This window comes from Corvus brachyrhynchos, unplaced genomic scaffold (genome assembly GCF_000691975.1).
Source record: "Corvus brachyrhynchos isolate BGI_N302 unplaced genomic scaffold, ASM69197v1 scaffold89, whole genome shotgun sequence".
In the NCBI taxonomy this organism is placed as follows: domain Eukaryota; kingdom Metazoa; phylum Chordata; class Aves; order Passeriformes; family Corvidae; genus Corvus; species Corvus brachyrhynchos.
Genome location: NW_008246063.1, coordinates 1,085,131 through 1,105,639, shown reverse-complemented (window position 1 = coordinate 1,105,639; position 20,509 = coordinate 1,085,131). Strand labels below are relative to the sequence as shown.

General features: G+C 49.1%; 1 protein-coding gene across 6 annotated transcripts in view; it reads left to right on the top strand.

Moving 5' to 3' along the window:
* The window catches only part of LOC108449717 (brain-specific angiogenesis inhibitor 1-like), a 95,189-nt gene that overhangs the window by 6,472 nt on the left and 68,208 nt on the right, over nt 1-20,509 (top strand). For 5 of the 6 annotated variants that reach the window (XM_017746674.1, XM_017746673.1, XM_017746675.1 and 2 more), the window contains exons 2-4: nt 5,911-5,915; nt 8,088-8,091; nt 19,481-19,584. In XM_017746674.1, the coding sequence (XP_017602163.1) occupies nt 8,089-8,091; nt 19,481-19,584 (107 nt within the window). In that variant the 5' untranslated portion in view covers nt 5,911-5,915; nt 8,088. Of the gene's footprint in view, nt 1-4,060; nt 4,215-5,910; nt 5,916-8,087; nt 8,092-19,480; nt 19,585-20,509 lie in introns of those variants that run through there. The other variant, XM_017746670.1, reaches the window with a different exon arrangement.

Here is a 20,509-nt window from a genome sequence, read left to right as displayed (position 1 = left end):
GGTGGCCCGCGGCGGCGGGGGGGGGCCCGCCCCGAGCGCCGCTGCTGCTGCTGCAGTCCGGTGTCACCGGGACCGTGGAGACACAGCGTGAGGCTTTGCATAACCCTCCCCCTTCCTTCCCCGCCGTCCTTCCTCTCCCCTTCCCCCCGACCCTGACCGCAGCTTTGGGGACACGCACGCACGGACATCGGGGGTGCTGCCGCGCTGCGCCCCTGGTCCTCCCCATCCATCCTTCCATTCCCGTGCTGCGCCTTCGGACGTGAATCCCGCGAAATGTGGGGAGCCGCCGGCCCCCGCAGGCGTGCTCGCTCCCGTGGGCTCCCCACGCACGGAATCTCCGCACGTGGCTTATTTTGGGGGGGCGGAATCGCCCCGCTCCGCCTCCCTCCCCGCGTGTCTCCATCCCCGCCTCGGCGTCCTTGCCGCTCCCCCACGCAGTTTTGGAGGGTGTGGGGTGTGGGGGGAGGGTTCCCACTCTGGAATCGGGGAGCGTGGAGGGGAGGAGTTGTGAAGTTTTGTCCGCTTGTCGGGGACACGAAGTCGGTGCCGCGTCTCGGACGGAGCCTTCGGGAAAAAAAAGTGCGAGATTCCTAGAAATTATCGCTGGGCGGCTGCACCCTGAGTCAGAGCGCGGGGAGGGTGCCAGGGCACTAAAGACGGCGCTGGGGTGGGCAAAAGACACTTCGCAGGCTCTTCTCTTCCACCTTGCGCTTTTGGATTTCTTTTTCTTTTTTTAAAGTAGTTCATCCCTTTTTTGGACAGTTCCCAGATTCACAGAGCAAAGCCACCCCCTCCTCCACCTAAAGCTTCTCCATTTGCCTGGGCACTGGGAGTTACTGGGCCCTTGCAATTATTTACTAATTATGGCTTGCTTGTTAAATGCTGGCTTAATTCGGCAGAAGGGGAGGGGAAAGGAAGAAAGGAAGGGTGAGGGTGGTAAAAGGAGAGGGGGGATCACATTTTCCGAGATGAAGGTTTGGTTTATTATTAGAAACACTAATGTATTTGGTCCACTAGTTACCATGGAAACAACATCTGCACTGAAGTGGTTTTAAAGACACAGTGTTGGTTGTGTTTGCCCGGGCCCCGAGCAGGCCCAGCCACCACTGGGCTGGGAAATGGGCTCTGGGACATTGGGCAGAGCAGCTTGTGGGGTCCTCTGCAGAGAGGCACCAACTCTGTGGTCTCAGGTAGAGATATTCTGCTTGAAGGATGCTCAGAAGTAGGACTGGGAGTGTGTTCCCGCTTGGAAGGGGTCTGGAAGCAGCTGGTTGCTTTGATCCTGGCATCCCTGCACCCACCTTCTTCCGTGCGCTGTTGTTTGCTTGTCCTCCCACCATAAACCAAGTGGGCAGGGAGGCAGCTGCTGGGCTGGTGCTCTCCAGGAGTGTGTCCAGCCTTCTCGAGGTGCCCAGGGTGATCTCAGGTGAGCCAGGTGGGATTTCTCACCTGCCCTGGGCAGTGTCCTGGCAGCAGCAGGGCTTCACCCTTCACCCCAAGCTCCAGCAGCTTTAGCGTCTGGCTCCAGAGGTTGTGATTGATGAATGAGCCTTGCCCTGTATGGGAAGGACTCCGAGATACCTTGAGAAAGTTTTGGGAGGTTGCATGGCTGGGGAAAATAAATTGGGATTTCTGCTGCAAGGAGGCTTTTAAGACAAAGCCTGGAATGAAGCGAGCCCAGATGTGCAGGTGAGCTGCTGGTGAAGGTCCTCTGCTGATCCATCTCCTGGAAGTGGGCAGAGGACCAGGAGCAGTGTGGGAAAAGCAAAGGAAATCTTTGCCTTGGCTAAAGTAGAAGTTTCTCTTATGTAGACTTTATGTTCACACAGTGCTTGGTATTATTTAATCAAGCAGTCTGGAAAAAAATGGTTAATTTGACGTGGCCAGCTGCTGCTGCTCCCTCAGCTCCAGGTGTTTGGGTGTTCTCTGGATAGCACAGGGTGGGTGTCTGCCCTTTACCATCCATGCAGGTGTTTTTGCATTTGAGAGTGGGCTTGGCTGCAGGAGGATACAGCTTCCTTCCCCCAGGCATGTTTTATTATATCTGCAACTAAACTCACAGCTGCTCCACTGGGGTTTAGGCCTAAAATTGCTTCTTTCGCCCTCTTTCCAACTCCTCTGACTGCTGGTTGGGTTGTGTTTTCCCAACTCATTTTTCCCGGCCTCGAGCCCACTCATGAGTGTCAGGATGAGTCCTTTGGCTGTGTTGGGGGGAGAACTGGGGCTTGGATATCTCCTGAGTCCCCCAAATCCAAGGGTTTGATGATGATGGGAGCATCACCCAGGCTGAACCAGCTGGGACCCATCTCCTGCCTGTGCCTGCCCTGTGAGCTTGCAGGGCTGTGTTCATCCAGCCCCTCATTCCCTCGCTTTCCTCCCCAAATCTCATTCTGAACAAGCCCACGTTGCCTCCCGTCCCCAGAGGTGGCATCTCGTCATCGTTGGTGTCTGCGGTGGTGACATTTATAGTGCAGTTTTTCATGTGCCTTTGGAGCTCTCAGGACAAGAAGCTCCGTCCGCCTGTGTCATTAATATTATTTATTGCTATAAATCTCCCTTCTGGAGCCTTTGGCCCTGGCAGCTTGAAATATTTGTAACCCTGATGTGGGCACAGCTCCTTTGCAGTGGAAAAAGACTCTAAAAGGCTTTTGGGACGACTGTTGCTGCTAATTCGGACGGGCCAAGGGCAGTTTGCCTGGGCTGGGACCCGAGAGTTGCTCGTGTGGTGGGGAAAAGAAGCAGTTTTCCTTGATTTCGGTGAAGCTGGAGGCTGAAAGTGCTGTGTTTTGAATCAGTTTGGGAGATGGACATCCCTAAACCGTGATGGAGCTGTTCAGATCATGCTCAAAAGCTGGAGTTCAGATTTGTGTTTGATTTCCTCTGCTGTTTCCACTCGACAGAGGCACCCTTGTGCCCTGCTTTGGCACAACTGCTGTTTGACCATCATGAATGATTAAAACCTCTTAAATTAAGAAACACAGACAAGCATTTTGGGACTGTTTTTGTTTTGAGCTTTATACCCTGCCTATCTTGGAAGGGCAATGCCTGTGGTGCTTCACCTGCACAGCGGCAGCGCTGACAGAGAATGAGGGCAAAAGGAAACCGCAGAGCTGCATGTGAGGCTTGTGGTGGTGTTTTTTCAATATATTTTGGCAATTTTTGGAGGTGGGAAGGAGGTAGAGCAGGAGCCTGAGGACGCTCAGAAGAACCTTTCACTCTTTGGTTGCCTCATTTGAGTTCAGCTTGTGTTGTCTTTGCTGCCTTCCACCTTGTGCTTTAAAGCTTGGTTAAGGACAGCTTGGATGGGGCTTTGGGAAATTTGGTCTGGTGGAAGGTGTCTCTGTCCATGGCAGGGCGGTTGGAATTGGATGATCTTCAAGGTCCTTTCCACCCCAAACTGATGATTCTGTGATTTGTGCAGTGCTAAGGACTGGAGTAAAACTCTACAAATACATCTCTGCTCTCTCTCCCCCTCCTTGCTGGTCCTGCCTGCAGAAAGCTGATCAGAGTGAAGCATCTGAGCTGTCCTCTCATTTCTAGGCTTGATGAATATTCAGAGATGGTGGCAAGAACTTGTAGGGGTGCTGAGTTTGTTACGTCTGCTCTGAATTTTTGGGACATCTCACCTCTGTGTCAGTGTTTTCTGACAGGCAAAAGCAGCAGTTACAGAGTTTTGTGGGGTTTATTGTAGCAGAGTGAGTGCTGGCCAGGCAGCTGAGTGTCCACAGTGAGCAGACCTGTGCCAGTGGAGGTTTAGGTTGGATATTAGGGAAAAAATTCTTCATGGAAAGGGTTGTCAAGCATTGGAACAGGCTGCCCAAGGAAGTGGCGGAGTCGCCATCCCTGGGAGCGTTCAAGAAACGAGTGGATGTGGCACTTGGGTGCTGGGTTGATGGTTGGTCCTGATGATCTCAGAGATGTTTTCCAACCTTAATGATTCCAGGATTTATATCCCTGGATGTTGCAAGAGGCTTTGTTCAGTGTTATCTCCAGTTTGCTTGGATGGAAGGCACCTTTCCTGGTGTGCTTCCTGCCCATGGGGATAAAGCTCCTCTCTCAACTCACAACATTTCTTTTTTTGTCCCTGAAAACCTCCCATTTTGGGATGGAATGGACCTTCAAAGATCTTCTTGTGTCCCAGAGATCGTCCCCCAAAAAGATTGCCTTGTGCTACAGGAGCTCTCTGTACTTCATGGACAGTGCACACACACAAGGTGGGTTATTTTAAGCCCCTAAAATTCTGTGGAGCCTCTCTTGCACAGGGAGGAGATCCAGGTTTCCCAGCAGAAAAAAAAAAAAAAAAAAAAAAAAAAAGGTTGATGTTATGAATCAAATATTTTGTAAGGGTGTAGCAGTTCTGACAACATTGTGATGGGAAATGATAGCGGTTTCATTTAGATAAGACTGGAGAACTTCATTTGGAGGTGAACATTTTAACATTTATATTCTTCCATCACTTATCACGTGAAATTTGGAGTCTGAATAACAACAAAGCGTTTTGCATACCTTGAGAACTGACAGTTCTCGTGTTCACAACAGTTTCCAGGTTCAGTTAATATTGGTGCTGCTTTTTCTGCAATTTTAACTCTTTGATTCAAAAGGTGGGCTTTTCTGAGGGAGGGAAGTTTTTGGTTTTGCCAGGCTCGAAGTCTTTGAGACATCAAACTCTGCTCAGGCTGTGCAGGGCTTTAGGGAAGAGTTTGGTGTATTTGGGTGTGTTGTTGAGGCTGCAGCCAGAGCTTTTCTGGGCTGGTCAGTGAAACTGTGACCTTGAGCTAAACACTCCCTTGCTTTCTGCTTCCCTTTCTCCAGCTGCAGCACCCTTGCAGGTGACACCCTGGGCTCTGTGCATCCACATCTGCACAGTGCCCCGAGCCTGAAGGGTGCTCCAGGAAGCACCAAGTGCTGTCATTTCCCTGACAGAGCATTAGGAGCCTCCTCTTGCCCGCTTGGCAGGAGCTGTGCCAGGCTGAGCATTGCTGAGCCACGAACATTGGGGCTTTTGAGGTCCAAATCCTCTGCGAGCTCCCGCGCTCATGCTGCTGGCACCTCTTCCTGCAATCACCCCGTCCTCTCCAGGATGCTGCTGTGTGTAGAGTGTCTCTTAGGAGCTGATTATGCCTCTTGAGCTGGAAATGTTGCCTGAGATTTCCTGGGGATTTGTGCTGTTGCCACTGAACTCTCCCTGGGTGCGGAGATGCCAAGGTGGGAGTGGCGAAGGGCTGCTCCAGCTGGACGCCTGCTTATCCCAGGAGAGCTCCGTGCTGGGATTGGGGAAGGATGTGGTCTAAGTGCTGCTGGGGATTTCTGGGCTTTGCCCATCTCCTGCTCCACAGCAGGAGCAACTGCTGTGTTTTCTCCGGGGTGCTTTTCCCCGAGGCCCATGGCAGCCTGGAGGTGATTCTGTAAATCACGGGCTGCTCTTTGCTGTGCTCAGCAGGGAGGCTCTTTTCACTAAATCCAGTTTAGCGCTCCTGAGTTTCAGCAGGCATGGATAGAATGGAGAAGGCAGGGTAGGAACCAGCTGGGCAGACAGTTTTCCCCTCCTACTCTCTCTCATAATGTGATTAGGAAGGAGGCAGAATGTGTGATGCTCTTAGTGGGCCAAACGGGCCAACCCACAGTTTAACCCCCTTAAAAGAAGTCCATTATTTTCCCAAAGTGCCCTCTTAACAGAAAGCACCGGGTTGTGTCCCTACACTGTTGCTTTGCTGGAAATCACCAGGTTTTAAAAGGGTTGCTCTGACACTGACACAGAGTCTGTCAGTTTGTGCTGCAGAGTGAATTTGGGATAAATCTCATTTGAGTTTGGAGACGTCTCAGAGTTAATGTACAGGTGATTTATGTTGGGTTTTAAGGGGAAGGGGATCACTGGTGGAGCTTGTGGTGTGCTCCAGGTGCCAGAGGCAGCCCGAGTTTGTTATTCTGCTGGGAGAATTGACTGGAGATTGCCACTGCTGTGTGCCATACACAGATACCTAATAAAAGATCCCATTAGCAAATAAGTGATTGATATTGGAACATACACAGGCAAGGCATGAGAGACGAGTGGGACAGGAATTCCCTCTCAGCGCTGTGCTGTGCTTCTAGCAGAGACAACACTTGAATATATTAAAAGAAGACAGGTAGCACAGGAGGTAATAATAGGAGGATTTGGCTCAGCATAATAAGCAGTCATCCAGCATCCCACCTCCTTGGCGGCTGCCTGCGGATTCCACTGTCTGTCGATCCGTTGGGTACTTGGGGAGATATTCCCAGCTGACAGCTTCCCTCCCCGAGTTCCTGCTCAGCGCTGGTGGATTCGCCCAGGTCTTTAACTCTTGACAAAACTCCGGCTGGTGGGATTGCAGCAGCGTGGGGCTGCAGCTCTGCCCCTGCCAGCCAGAGCCAGCGAGCTCGGCGCAGCCCTGGCGGGGACTCTCCTGCAGGCAAATGCTGCATCACCCTCCCGTATCTCCCCTTCTGAAGGGACGTGGGAGAGGAGCAGGATCAAGTGTCTGGGAGCTTAAAGCCGTTGTGGGATTCAGTGCTTGAACATGAGTAATGCCGAGCCAAATTCACCCTTCAGTGGAAAGGAAAGGCAAGAGTGGCACTGGCATTAACCAAGTGACCCCAGGAGCAGAGCAGGGCTGGGGTTGGTCCCTCGTCTTCAGCTCAGATTAAAGCCTCCCAGAGAATGCCTGGGATCCTGCGTGTCCAGGCATGCCTGAGGGGTTTGGTGCTTGTTCTGAGCTGCAGTGCTTAATGGCTTGATGCCATGAAGGCAGCTTAACAAGTGTGACAGCTGCCCTATTATTACCCTGCCACAGCTTAGTGCTCTGCTAAAGGAGGTGTGGATTTAAGCCAGGACACCAGGGTCTTCCCAGTTCCCACTTTCCCCTTTCCTACAAGCTCAGAAAGCAGCGCTCAGCCTCAGTTGCGAGCAGATTTGAGGGCCAGAAATGTGAACCAAGTGGGGGAGCATTACCTGCCTGGGATCACTCTGCTCTGGGTCCAGGCAGGATGACTGGCACGGCCCAGATTGTGGGAGGGCGTGTGGGAGAGGACGATGTGTCAGAGATGTTTGGTGTGGTGCCTCCACGCTGAAGGCTGAGCTCTGTGAGACATTTTGGCTCTTTCCTCAAGGAAAAAAGACTGAGGGGAAAGAGGATGATAATCTTCAAATGGATTGAAGGTGGCTGTGGAAAGGGAATAATCTGCTTTCTGTGTCTGCTGGGGATTGGGCTCAAATTGCAGAGTGAGAGATTTAATTCAGGCACAAGGGAAAACCTTCCGACTGCAGGGATTGTCAAGAGCCCAGACTCCATCAGCAAAGGTTTTCTTGAAGAGGCTGGGGGTGGATTTGATGGTTTTGCGTCAGGCTGAGGCGTGAGCTGAGCTTGTCAGGTCTCTTTCACTCTCTTACCTGGAATTCTGTGATGTAGATCCCCTTCGTGTCTGTGCCTTGCTGTGTATAAAGGGAGGAACGTGGCAGAGGGGCAGCACATTGGTGGGAGGTGGAGGAATGGGCTGGAGGCAGGTGGGGAAGCCAAAAATCACCGAGTCTGTCCACAACTTCCCACTTCCACCTGTAGCTGTCGATCCACTGTCATCTCCTATTTAGAACCTGCAATTTGTACCGCTGTGCCACCCGGGGAGGCTTCAGCTGCGAGAGCACCACTTCAGCCTGCTCAGCGCTGAGCCACAAAGCCACCCTGACCCAGCAGTGTGGGAAATTCAGCTGAATTTTCCATCTGGAACCCTGGGATGCCGGGATGGGGGCGGGTGTGGGGGCCCGTGTAAACAGCACAAGGGCATTAGTCATGGTGAGCCGCGGAAAGTCGCGGCACGTCTGCCAGGATTGGGCTGTGGGCCCTGCACCAGGCAGGGCTTTACAGGGGAGGTTTGAAGCTCTGGGTGGCTTTCGAGGGGGTTCTCAGGGAGCTTCTCCCGAGGCAGGAGGACAGCGTGGGAGCATCACAAAGGGGCTCGTTTGAAAATGGTAACGAGTGGGTGCTGGAGGCTGGGTTTCATGGGCTCGTGGGGTGGGAATCAGAATTAGTGCTAAATGAGATTATCTTCCCTTTCAAAGCACTTCAGGGACTGAGCATGGTGCCTTGGAAGAGTCAGGCGAACTGTTGCGTGTTGCTTGTCTTTCTTCCATTATTCTGCACCCATCTCTGTTGTACTTTGGCCTGGAAATGCCATTCTTTAGGTAAATTTGACAATCTGCTTCACCTCTGAGCCCTTTATGCTCTGCCCAAAGGCTGAGGTTGCCCTTAAATTGCCATGCGGTAGGAAATGGATAAGTCATTATTATTATGTTCATTTAAGTCCAAATTGAAGCAGTTTATGAAAGGTTTGTGCCCTTCACACTTTTGCCGTCAATTAATAGCTGAATGCATAAACCTCCTGGCAAGATTTTGGTAATCTTTAAGGGAAAATGGGCGGAATGTGTGGAAAAAATAATGTCAGAGTTGTAACTGGGAGTATATGAGCTCGAAACGTCCCTCTAAATGTGAGGAGTATCTGATGAAGAAACTGATGCTGTGCAGGGTGTGATAACAGCCAGCCAGAACTCAGTCTGCAGCTCCATTGCTCGCTGCCTACCTGCCCTGCTCACCACAAGGATATTCAGAATATAATCAATAAATCCATGAAAGCAAAATGACTCCGCTCTTTTCCCACGAGTGAGACAATGCTTTCATTTTCCATGACAAATGGTTCTTTTTCCTCTTTTTAAACATGGCAATCATGCCAGCCTCTCCCCAGGTGGGGAATATCCGACTTCTGGGGCCACTTTTGATTTTGTTTATATCAGCTCAGTACAGCTGTAAATCCAGGGGCTGTTGCAGCTTCACATTCCAATCACTCAGCTGTGAATGAGTTGGGGGTTGGGGTTGGAAGCTGATTCCTCGAGGGCTGCTTGGAGATCACTGCTCCACATAGAGGATATTTACACCAGTGATTCCCCAGCAAGCAGCTGGGGATGGAAACACACTGGATCCCAGGGGCTCCTCAGATTGCAATGGGAATAAAGCTGTCATTATCCTCATAACAGCAGAACAACCCAAATGCTGAAATCCCTTCATCTTCTTTTCTAAGCCAAGAAGCCCCTGAAAGCCTCTGAGGACTGGCAGTGAGCTGGGGACATTTTACCTCAAGGTTGTTGGTTCAACCTTAGTTTGGGTCAGGAGCCATTTCCAGGGCAGGGATCTTCAGTGATTGAATAGTGAGAGATGGGAGCATCTGCAAGTAATAATTAAGATTTGAAGAAGTGAAAACTGAGGGGAGACCTCCTCGGGGTCTGCAGCTTCCTCATGAGGGGAAGCAGAAGAGCAGCACCAATTTCTTCTCTCTGTGACAGTGGTATGACCTGAGGGAATGGCTGGAGCTGTGTCAGGGGAGGTTTAGGCAGGATATCAGGGAAAGATTCTTCATCCAGAGGGTGGCTGGGCACTGGAACAGGCTCCCCAGGGAATGGTCACAGCCCTCAGATTGACAGAGCTCAAGGAGTGTTTGGACAACGCTCTCAGGCTCATGAAGGGATTGTTGGGGTGTCGTGCACAGGGCCAGGAGTTGGGACTCGATGATCCTCAGGGGTCCCTTCCAACTCAGGATATCCTGTGATTCTCTGAATTAAAGGAACTTGGATAAAGGCAGGTTTAAGAGATGCTTCAGGCATGGCTTGTGAAGTTATGCACAAATGTTCATTCCTTGTGCTTTGGAGGAAGGTTTTTCTTAAGGACTGGTCTTCAACAGGCAAGGGGAAAGGGAGAGTGGATATTTGCTCTCCGTGATGGTCGGCAGATGAGTGATCTGAGCATCTTGGGCAGGAGCCATCCTGCAGACACTGAGACCTCAGGTGTTCCCCCACTCCTCAGGCGGGTCTCTCCAAAGGGCAGGATGCACAAGAATGGGGAAGGAACGTTTTGCCCACGCTGTGGGGAGAGCTGCTGGCCTGGCACCACTCTCCAGCATGCCACTGATAGTGTAAAACAAACAGCAGGCTGGTTTGGAGTAATTTGGTGAAATGCTGTCGCCTGGCATGGAACCAAAATACAGCTTAAATCAGGATAAACACAGTCTGGATTCTACTCTCATTTTCCATTCCCAGTCTGCCATGGACTTACTTTATTTTAGCTGCATGTAAATCTTACCACATTTCCCTGCAAGGTGCTCAGCTGGGAAGCTACAAGGGATGAGGGCAATGAGCCTCCGAGTCAGTTATGGAATTTGAACTGGTTGTTCTCTGTGTAGCACACGGAAAGGACAATTCCAAGCAGGAAGGAGCAGCAAAGAAGATTCATTTTTAAAGTAGTTACAGAGCATATGTCCCTATGGTAAAATAATGCCAGTAACGCTAATAGTTGTAGTAGTAACAGTGATTATTATGCTAATGATAATAATTGCAAGTTCCATGGCAGGAGCAGCTCTAGAACAAGAGCAGCTCTAGCAGCTCCTGTAATTGTCCCTAATATTTAGTTTTTATAATGCTTCCTGGATGTGTCTTAGCTTGTGGCAACCAGCAACCTTCGGGACATGGTACGGTCCATGAATCATAAAATCATTCAGGTTAGAAGAGACCTCTGAGATCCTCAAGTCCAGCCTTCAACCATATCCCACCACACCCCCTCAACATATCTCAGAGTGCCACATCTACTTTTTTTTTGAAGATTTCCAGGGATGGTGACCCCACCGCTTCCCTGGGGAGCCTGTCCCAATGCTTAACCACCCTTTCAATGAAGAAATTTTTCCTAATATCCAAATTGAACCTCCCCTGGTGCATTTTGAGACCATTTCCCCTTGTCCTATTGTTATTTGCCTGCGAGAAGCAGCTGACCCTCACCTCATTTCAAGGAGTTTTAGAGAATAAATGTTGCACTGAGCAGTATGGACAAGTCCCCTCTGTTTTGAATGTTTGTATGAATACCTGCATTGTACCACCTCATCTCAGGGCAGTGGAGTGGATCCTGGAGCATTTGATTTTCCAGGACTGACATGGGGAGATTGAGGTTTGCTGTTTACCGCAGTGCCTTTGTCAGTGCTGCTGCACAACCTGATTAAAGTTCACTTCTGCCCCTGTTTTCTCAGCAGCAAAGAGCTCATGCCTGTGGAGGAATTGGCCATTTTGATTATTGCCAGCTTCGTTGTGGAAAATGGTTTTATTTTCTCTTCATTATGCTTTAAAGGGAAAGGCTGGAACAGAACAAGCCTTCCATCTGCATGAAAAGCAAAGGTTTAAAAACCAGACGTGCCATCTGACCAGCTCACAAACAGTTAAGCCAAAAGCTCTCTCCTGTCTCTCCTCCATCCTTCCCAAAGGTCCTGCAGAGCAGAGAATAAGGTGCTGGTGCTTGATTGTTGTGACACAGCCCGAGGAACCTCCTGAGGCATTTGCACACCTTTTTTTTTAATCTAAGCTGAATTAAGTTTTGGAAGAGAGATGGAGCGCAGTATTATTCCCTTCCATTTCCAGGACATCAAAATAGGCCCCCTGAGAAGATAAAGTCAGTGTTGGCCACCTAAATCAGATCAGCTGAGAGGCCTTTGAAAAAATTGGCTTAAGTGATGGAGCTGCATGTCCACAGTTGACCTGCAGGCGAGCTGGGAAGAGACCCCACTCTCCTCCTTGGCGTTCCCTGGCTCCACACGCTGGTTCCCAAACCACAGCTGGCAGAGGGATGCAGAGTGACTCAAGGCTCTTCTCAGAGCTCCATAAAACTGGGATTTCAGTAGCTTGGCCAAACGAGGTGCAGTCAGAAAGGACAGGGAGAGAATAAAGCGTAGAGTGTTTTAAGGAATGATGGTGAAAAAGTTTGGGGACAGCTGGGGACAGCTGGCTGGGCAGGAGGAGAGTGGTCTTCAGCATTAATATGAGCCTGATCTGTCCATGCTTGACATCAGGACTGGACGTTGAGGCACTGGGAGAGCAGCCTGGGAGTTCCAGAGCAGCAGCGAGCTGACCATGGCGATGCTGACTGGCAGGTAGATAATGCCCACTGTTAACTCCTGTAATTCCCTGCCAGCCTGGAGGAAATTATCCTGACAGTTCCCATTAAGGAGAGGCTGCGTGACCACTCCTCTGCCCTGAAAACTTCATCAAGGCTGTTTACTAAAAGCAAATAGTCACGTTGTATCTTGCGAGCGGACTCAATACCCGCTGAAGACTTAGCAGTTGTTAATAAATAGTAGCGCGTTAAGACGTCTCTCTGGGTGTTTTTTGTGTGCTGTAATTACACAGAATTGCCTGTTTGACCAGCCAAATAACATAAAAAGAGCCCTGAGCTCCACAACTGCGTTCCTGATAATGGGTCACTATTAGCTTTGACATGGGAAGTCTCTGGTTTTATCACGAGGGAAGCAAAGCGAGGTGGAAATCCTCCAGATCTGGCTCGCAGTGACAGGGGCTGAGCTGGGAAGGTGTCACATCTTCCAGAAAGAAGGTGTGAAAAGATGATTTATTAATGATCCCTTCATGCAGGGACCTCAAAGCGCTTCTCAGAGGTTAAATGATGGAGAAGAGAAGGTTCTGGGGAGACCTTATTTTGATTGTTCAATGTGTGAAGTGCTATAAGAAAGGTGGAGAAAGAGTTCATTCAGGATAGAGTTAATTTTAGTAGCCAGTATGGAACTATATTTTGGGTTGTTGGGCACTGCCATTTGCTGGCATGGAGTGAGAGGATGAGGGAGAATGCTTTAAACTGAAAGAGGGTGGAATTATATCAAATATTGGGAAGAAACTTTTTCCTGTGAGTGTGCTGAGGCCCTGACACAGGTTGCCCAGAGAAGCTGTGGTTGCCCCATCCCTGGAAGTGTCCAAGGCCAGGTTGGATGGGGCTTGGAGCAACTTGGGATAGTGGCAGGTGTCCCTGCCCATGGCAGGGGGTTGGAATGAGATGATTTCAAAGGTCCCTTCCAACCCAAACTATTCTGTGGAAAAAAAGAAATATTTTGGTCCCTCCTCACTGCTCATCTGCTTTGAGTTGAGTGAGTGCTGTAGACCCTCTGACAATGCTGACCTACTAAAAAATCTCCTTTTCCCCCTGGCCCAATCCTGTCTTCCCTAAATCCCTGACATCCACCAAGAAGAGCTTGTGTCCTGCTCTGCCTCTCTCCCTGTCTTGCAATCACTGCAAGAAATTGCTGGTCCAGGGGGAGAAAACTGAGCCTTCCCTTGAGGAGGCACAGGGTACATGGGCATTTCCCATCCCAATGAAGTATAAATGTGATATCCACAGGGCCTGAGCCTGGATGAGAAGTCCTGACTCTGACCAAATTGGGGATTAAAAAAATCAGTGGTTTTTTGGCAGATGACAAGAGCAGATTCACCTCTTGGTCACTCCACCCTCCTGAGTTGTTTTCTCCAGCACTGACATGCATCCTTTTGTTCTGGAAGCTGTTTGCTTCTGTAAGTCCTGGTAAAAGCGCTATTTTCCAGCAATTTTAACAACTCTCCCTGCTTTGATAAGAGTTGTCCAACCAGCAGTGAAATCAATAAAACTTGGCTTAAAAAAACTTCACAGGAATGGTGAAAAGCCTCTGGGCCAGTGGCACAGCAAAACCATTCCTGTGCAGTTCTTGGAGTAAATCCCACCCAGCTGGTCCAGTTCTGTGTCAGGAGAGTGGAATGAGCCTCATCGCTTTGAGCTGCCTGTGAGGGCAGGGAGAGGGATTTGCTTGTCTTGCAAAGATGTAAAGGGCACTCTGATCACAGCCTGTGGGACAGTTACAAAAATTATAAAACCAAATTCCTCTCACTTGTGCCTGGTGGTTTAACAAGGGGGAAAGATACAAACTGTAGCTCGGGAGGTGCAGGGAATAATTTAGGTTGGGAAAAGACCTCCGAGACTGTTGAGTCCAACCGTTAACCTGGTAGCACCACATTCAAGGCTAAACCACGTCCCTAAGTGCAATATCCAGGCATTTTCTTAACACTTCCAGGGATGGAGATTCCATCACGTCCCTGAGCAGCCTGTTCCAAAGCTTTTCAGTGAAAAAAATTTTCCTGATACCCAATCTAAACCTCCCCTTGTGTGACCTCAGGAAAAACAATGTCACCAATGGAGAGGTGTGGCTCTGGAATGGGCACCAGCGGGATGGGAGCTCTCCATCTTGGAGAATTCCCAAATCCAGACAAAGCCATCACCAACCTCACCTGATGTTAGTGGTGGTCCTGCTCCAAGTGGCAGATTGGGTTGTAAAGCTGTAGATGTCCCTTGCAACCGGTGCTTCTGCAATTCTCTGTCTTCATGAATCTTTAATTTCAAATGTGGAGGAAGTCAGGCTCAAGGCAACTATTACGAAGAGCAAACACGTTTCTAAAACCAAACAAAACCCAGCCCCCCCCCCAAATTCCAAACTCGTGTGCCTGTGTTTAATTTTGGAAAATTTAATTTTTTGGTGACTTTACTGTTGTGATGTTGTGCCTATAAATACTTTGTTTAAGCCTTTCTTGGTATCAAGGATGGAAAAAGCAGAAAGAACAGCTTGGTTGTAAGGTCTGGGGCAAACTGCACAGCATTAAGAAATACTTTGTTCTAATTGGAGCCTGTTTGACCCTGGAGCCAGAGCTGGGTAATGGAAAAAGCACAGCTCAAATCGAGTTGCTTTTCACAGCGTTCTGCAGAAAGCCAGAGAAGGAAAGGGAGAAATGCAGAGAATTTGAAAGGCGGAGAGCCAGAAAAATGCATTAAGAGCAAGAAGAAAAGGCAGAATATGCCATGGGAAATAGCCAAAGGAAGGGAGACAGAGAAGACAAAGGAGAGCAAAAATTAGGGAGAAAGGAAGAGAAGGAAAAAGAAGGAAGCAAGGTGAAATTGTAAAGGAAAGGAGGAGTGTCCTTCTGCCCTGCCAGGCAGAGCGATGAGGTGGCAGGACAGCGAGTGGCCCCAGGCAGCAGTGCTCATTATTTCCATCCTGGCTGATGTCATTGATTGCCTCCCTCCTCCCCTGCCATGCCTGGTGACAGAATCTCAGCCCTTGCGACTCAGAACAACCTGCTCTGTTCCCCATTGGCCCAGGGAAAAGTTTCCTTTCCAGCTCCAAACAGGCACAGCTTTGTCCGTGTTTCTGGGGGTTTTTGGATGACCCCTCTCAGCAGTTCCTCTCTGGGACCACCTCCAGTCCAGGCAGGTGGAGATCCTGTTCCTGGCCTGTCTTCTGCAAACAACCAGTTTGTCCTCAGCTGTGATGCTGGAAAAATCCCACAGGACTGTTCCCTCTCTTACCTTGACATTTTTCTGTTGGCAGCATCTTTACTTTTTAAACCAACCTTGATTTTCCCATTTTTCCTTCTTTAAGGAAATTTCCCTCGCAAGGCTCAGATCCTACAGCATCCAACCACCTTCTGTCAGGGGGTTTAATTAGTCAGAAAAAGATAAAACAAATAGTGATTTGTTTGCCGAAGGGAAGATGTGGTGGATAGAGAAAGGAGGATGGGGAGGACAAAGAAACCTTAGTAATGAAGGAAGAAAGCAGAATCTTAAGATACGGGGTTTAAGTCTTTGGGACTTATTTAGGATGACAGTAAATGGCCTCAAATTGCACCAGGGGAGGTTTAGATTGGGTATTAGGAAAAATTTCTTCATGGAAAAGGTTGTAAAGAATTGAAACAAGGAAATACTGGAGTCACCATCCCTGAAGTGATCAAAAAACGCGGATGTGGCACTGGGGGACATGGTTTAGTGGTGAACATGGTGGTAGTGTTGGGTTGATGGTTGGACTTGCTGATCTTAAAGGTCTATCCCAACCATAATGATTTGATTATTCCCAAAGGAGCAAGCTCCTCTTCTTCCTGCAGCCCGTGATTTTTGTGGTTATCCACCTTCCTGATGCCAACAAAAATCCCATCAGGGCTGCACCAATCCTTCCTTCTCTGGAGACTGGAGGGATGAGCTTCATGGTGTCTCTTCAGCAAAAATCCTGCTAGACATGGCATTTGTGAAAATTTGTAGGAAAAAGAAGGAGGTGCAGATCAGGGTCTTTTTTGTGGGATGCACTGCAGATGGACATCAGTTATTACCCCAAAGCCTGGCTTAAGCTTGAACAGTTGTCATTTGTGTAATGCCTTGTCTAGGAGCAAATATCTGACCTAGGCATGGTCCATGCAGAAGATCCTTTGCTGCAGGATCTAGGAGAGGGTTCTGGGTGATGTGGGACAATGGGTAGGGAAGGCAGTGAGAGAATCTGAGGTCTTTGAGGGTGGAGGGATATCAGGGAGGATGTGGAAGGGAGGACAGCTGGGGTTGCTGTGTTGGGATTTAGGGATGCAGCCTGCTCATCTCTCAAAAAGCAAACTGCATTCCCTTGGTGAACCTCGGATGGTTTAGGAACGAGTTACATGTCCGTCTTTCTTTGCTTTAATGGAGCTCCTCCCCCCCTTTTATCCAGTTACCCATGAAAAGTCAGTGAAATGAGACCTACTTAAATCAAATGTCACAATCGATGGCTCATCCCAGGCCACCATTTGTGCGATGTGAACTCAAATTGCCATAAGGGGGGAACAGGGAGAGGGAGAGGCTTGGGGAAGAGCTTGGAGAGAGCAAGCAAGGAGCCATCCACGGCTGAGTATCTTGTGTTCCACAGTGCTTTTATCACAACCATGTGTCTCTGAAGTGGGACAGGGCTGTTGTCCACCAGGATTCTGCAGGGGGGAGAAATAAAGCTGTGGCTTCATACAGGACATTGCGTCCATCTCTCCCACACCCAACCTGACTAAATCAGAGTTCCTTCCATGTTTCAATTTATAAGGAGCAAAATATGCAGTATCAGCACTCACCCTGCCTGGATGATGTCCAAATTCGATTTTGTTTGATGGAAGACAAAATCAAAGCATTGATATTTTCATTGAAATTTGTGTTTACCTCGTTCCCAAAAAACTGCTTCTAACCTTGCTTGAATATTTGGCAGGAGTAAATTCTCAGGGTGGGAGCACAGTCCTAGGAGTTAAAAATTGCAGTGATCCAAGTATCTGTAAAAGTTTAGGGGAAGAATCCACTGGTGAGCTGAAACATTTTTTTCATGAGCATTGTGGGAATCTCGAAGTGGAGAAAGATGCAGGATGGGTTGGTGAGGCTCAGGTTTCCTGTCCGTAGCTGGTGTGCCCCCAGTGAAGATCCCTCAGACCACCTGTACTCCTTTGGGTGCCGGCTAAGCATTCAAGCCATTGAATGCATGTGACATCCCACCCTTCAGGGGAAGGAAGCACCCCAAATTTTTGGTCAGAAGGAATGGCAGAAGTCAGAGTGGCCACAAAATCTTCCCAAGTTTTATAAATGAGTTACAGATGGAAATTGTTAGGTTAGTCCCTGATCTGGTGCAGGCACACAGTAGTGGGTTTTGGATAAAGGGGTAGAGTGGAAAGGAAAAGGGAGAGGGATTAAAGAGGAGAAACAAAGGAGAAACAAGGAAAGGGAGAAAGAGAAATCACCAATGCTGGCTCCAGTGCTGGCTCCAGTGTTGATCCAGCTGATGGGGTGTCCAGGGTCCTGGGGTGCCCATGCATGCAGGGAGTATCTTTTACAGAGAAGTTTTCTCTGCTCTGGTGATAAGTTCATCTCTTTGTATGCAAATCAGTTGTCATGCACAGCTTGTTCTTCTAGACCTGTGTGGAAATGGGTCAGAGCCTTCAGGGATCTCGGGTGGTCTTGATCCCTCCTACAGTCCATGCCCTATTCTCGACCTCATTCCTGAGCCTGCACTGTGCTGTTGTGCCAATCTCCAGGAGCCAGAACCTGGATGTTTTTCTCAGAAAAGTGCTGCCCCTACCTGTGCATGGTCCCTTCTCCAGCCACATCCTGTTCTTGCTCACAGTGTGTTATTGCCAACAACCCTTGCTTGGCTCCATGACCATCCATGTTTGAGTCATTCACGTTATTCCCCTTATTTTCTAGGCTTCTGCAGTGTGTCACTAAATTTTGGAAGTTCTTGTTCCATCCTTCCCGCCAGCTGCCATGGGGTTCCTTGCAGTGGTGTGGTGAAAGTTTTGTTCCTCATTAATTCCCCCCAGTTGTGAATGGTGCCCTTGTTCAAAATAAGCAGATAAGGAGGATTTTCCCAAGCCCTTAAAAATTCAGCGATAATTCAGCTCAGACCTCTGTGTATCGGGGTGGTTCATCTCTTTTTGTGGTGGGCTCTGTAGAGTAACCCTGGAGTGACTGTGGGCCTTGAGTGAGTGGACAGAGGTTTGCTCTGCCCATGTGCTGAGCTGGCCAGGCTCCATTTAAACCCAGCACTGAGCCCTGCCTGAGGTATCTGGCTTTGCAGAAGGCTCAGTATCCTGGAACAGAGCTGCTGTAGCCTCAGCTCCGTGGCATCCCTCTGACTGGAGGTTCAGGCTGAGCAGACTCATGCCTGCCAACAGGACAGTGTAGTCAAGGCATTAGAGGACTATCTGTTTCATTCCCAAATCCATGCATAATTTACGTTTTTTAATTTTTTTTTTATCTCCTGTGTTAAGCCCTTGCTGTGTCAGAAACCGTCTCATCTCCATGAGTGAGGCGTTAGGTGTTGGTGCTGTGCCGATCTAATGAAAACCTTGACTGGGCTCCCTCTCCTCTGCAAGTGGTGTAATCACCCTAAATAGAGGGTTCTTGGGTGTCTGCTCTCAGTGGGGCTCTGCCTCTCTCTGCCTTCCTGCCAGCAGAGATCACTGATGTGGAAATGGGAAATGTGCTGGGGGGGAAAAAAAAAGCCTGCAGCAGAGAAAGCCAAGTGGGATTGAGCTCCTCACTCTGAGCTGAGGACAGGGTAAGTTCAGTGATACCAGAGTGGCAGATGTTGGGTAGTTACAGCCACAGGATGCAGAGAACTCCATTAGAGAGGTTACAGCGTGGGTTTACTCTTGATGTTGCAAGAGCTGATGTTCTTTTATGTTCAATCAGGAAAAAAGAACCATTCCACACCAGGTTTTCCAGTCTCTGTGATCCCCTTCTATGCAAAAACGCCTTGTGTTACACTACCACTTGTGTGGTAGTGTAAGAGCAGTGAATTGATGGATGGTGGGTCCCTGGGGAGGATACACGTCTTGTTTTTCCTTCCCTTGCTTTATTTCATCCTTTTCCAGATGAATGTTTGTGGTTGGTGGAAAATTTTCACCTTCTTTTCATCCTCCACCCTTCATCACCGCCATCCCAGTAGAGCTTGTTTGTAATTGTTCTGTTATTGCTTCATTAATTATCTCCCCAGTTTCACACTGGATAGGAAGGGCCTGCTCCTCCTCTCATAACCCACACCTTTCACATGTCTGCCTTCCGTGGATATCAGAATTATTACCTACACTTGACACTGGTTTGTGGGAGCAGAATCAGGTCCTAAAAAAACCAACTGGGTCAAGCAGAAACAGATCCTGCTCTCCTTGCGTGTTTATTTGTATGCACAGTGCGATGTGAAGGTCAGCTGAGTGGACACACCAGCAAGTGGCGGGAAAGTCCTTGCCGTGAAATTTTCCTGCTAAAACTGGCCGAGCTTATTTTTTAATGTCTCACTTTCTCTCTTTCAGAACATGGAAAAGGTGCTGGTCCCTTCTGTCACGTTAATTGTAGGCTGTGGAGTATCCTCGCTGACACTTTTGCTGTTGATTATCATTTATGTCTCTGTTTGGAGGTATGGCTTTCATTCTCTTCTCTTCTTCTTGGGGAAAGTAACTGTCTTTTGACCTACACGGATCCTGGAACGTTTGCTCTGTGGTTTTGGGTGTCTGGTGCTTGAGGAGGAACTGTTTGGGAACGAGTGGGGCCTGCAGAAAGTCATCCTGGTGGCTTAGCTGGCATTATTCTCTCCTTTCAGTGCCAGAGAAATTAGCAGAGTGAAATTAGGGCCATGCCCCCATGTAGGGACATTGTTCCATTTCCAAAAGCCTCGTGCTGGTTTCGATGCCTTTGTGTACCCCAGGAAACCTTGTCAGAGGCGAGGTGGACACGCACGGCCTCTCGGCAGGCAGATGCTGCTGCAAGGTAATTCTTTGGGAACATCCAAACCTCCGTGACCTGCCATGAAAACACCTGGCCTGAAGAACTGACAGAACTTTTCAGGAGCTTAATGATGTTAAACCACATCATCTAAATAACTCCCCAGCCTTTTAGCTACGTTTTGCCTTCAGCTTCAAGTGCATATGGGATCCCCCAGTACAGCCCATTGCTGACAGCTCCTGTACACAGGTCAGGTGGAACATAAAATTATAGAGGCTGAAGTGATTTTGAAGCAAAGCTTTGATGAACAATTGGCCCATGCCCCTGTTTGATATGTTCTGATGACTCTAAGCTGGAGGACCCGAGGTGTGCAAGGGATTTTCTCCCTGAATTGCCTTGAACAAGATCTGAGTTTATCCTGTGAGATCCACGTCTCTCCTAAATCCAAGGCAAACACGCTGAGACCTTCATGGCTCGATGCCAAGCAAAGACAAATCAGAACCAGGTGAATGTCTGTGAGATCCAAATGGAGTGGCTACAGGGAATACAGCTGGGTGTTACTGGTGATCCTTTTGGGAGAAGGGATCAGTGTGAGGCTCTTATTTTGTGCAGTGATTCTT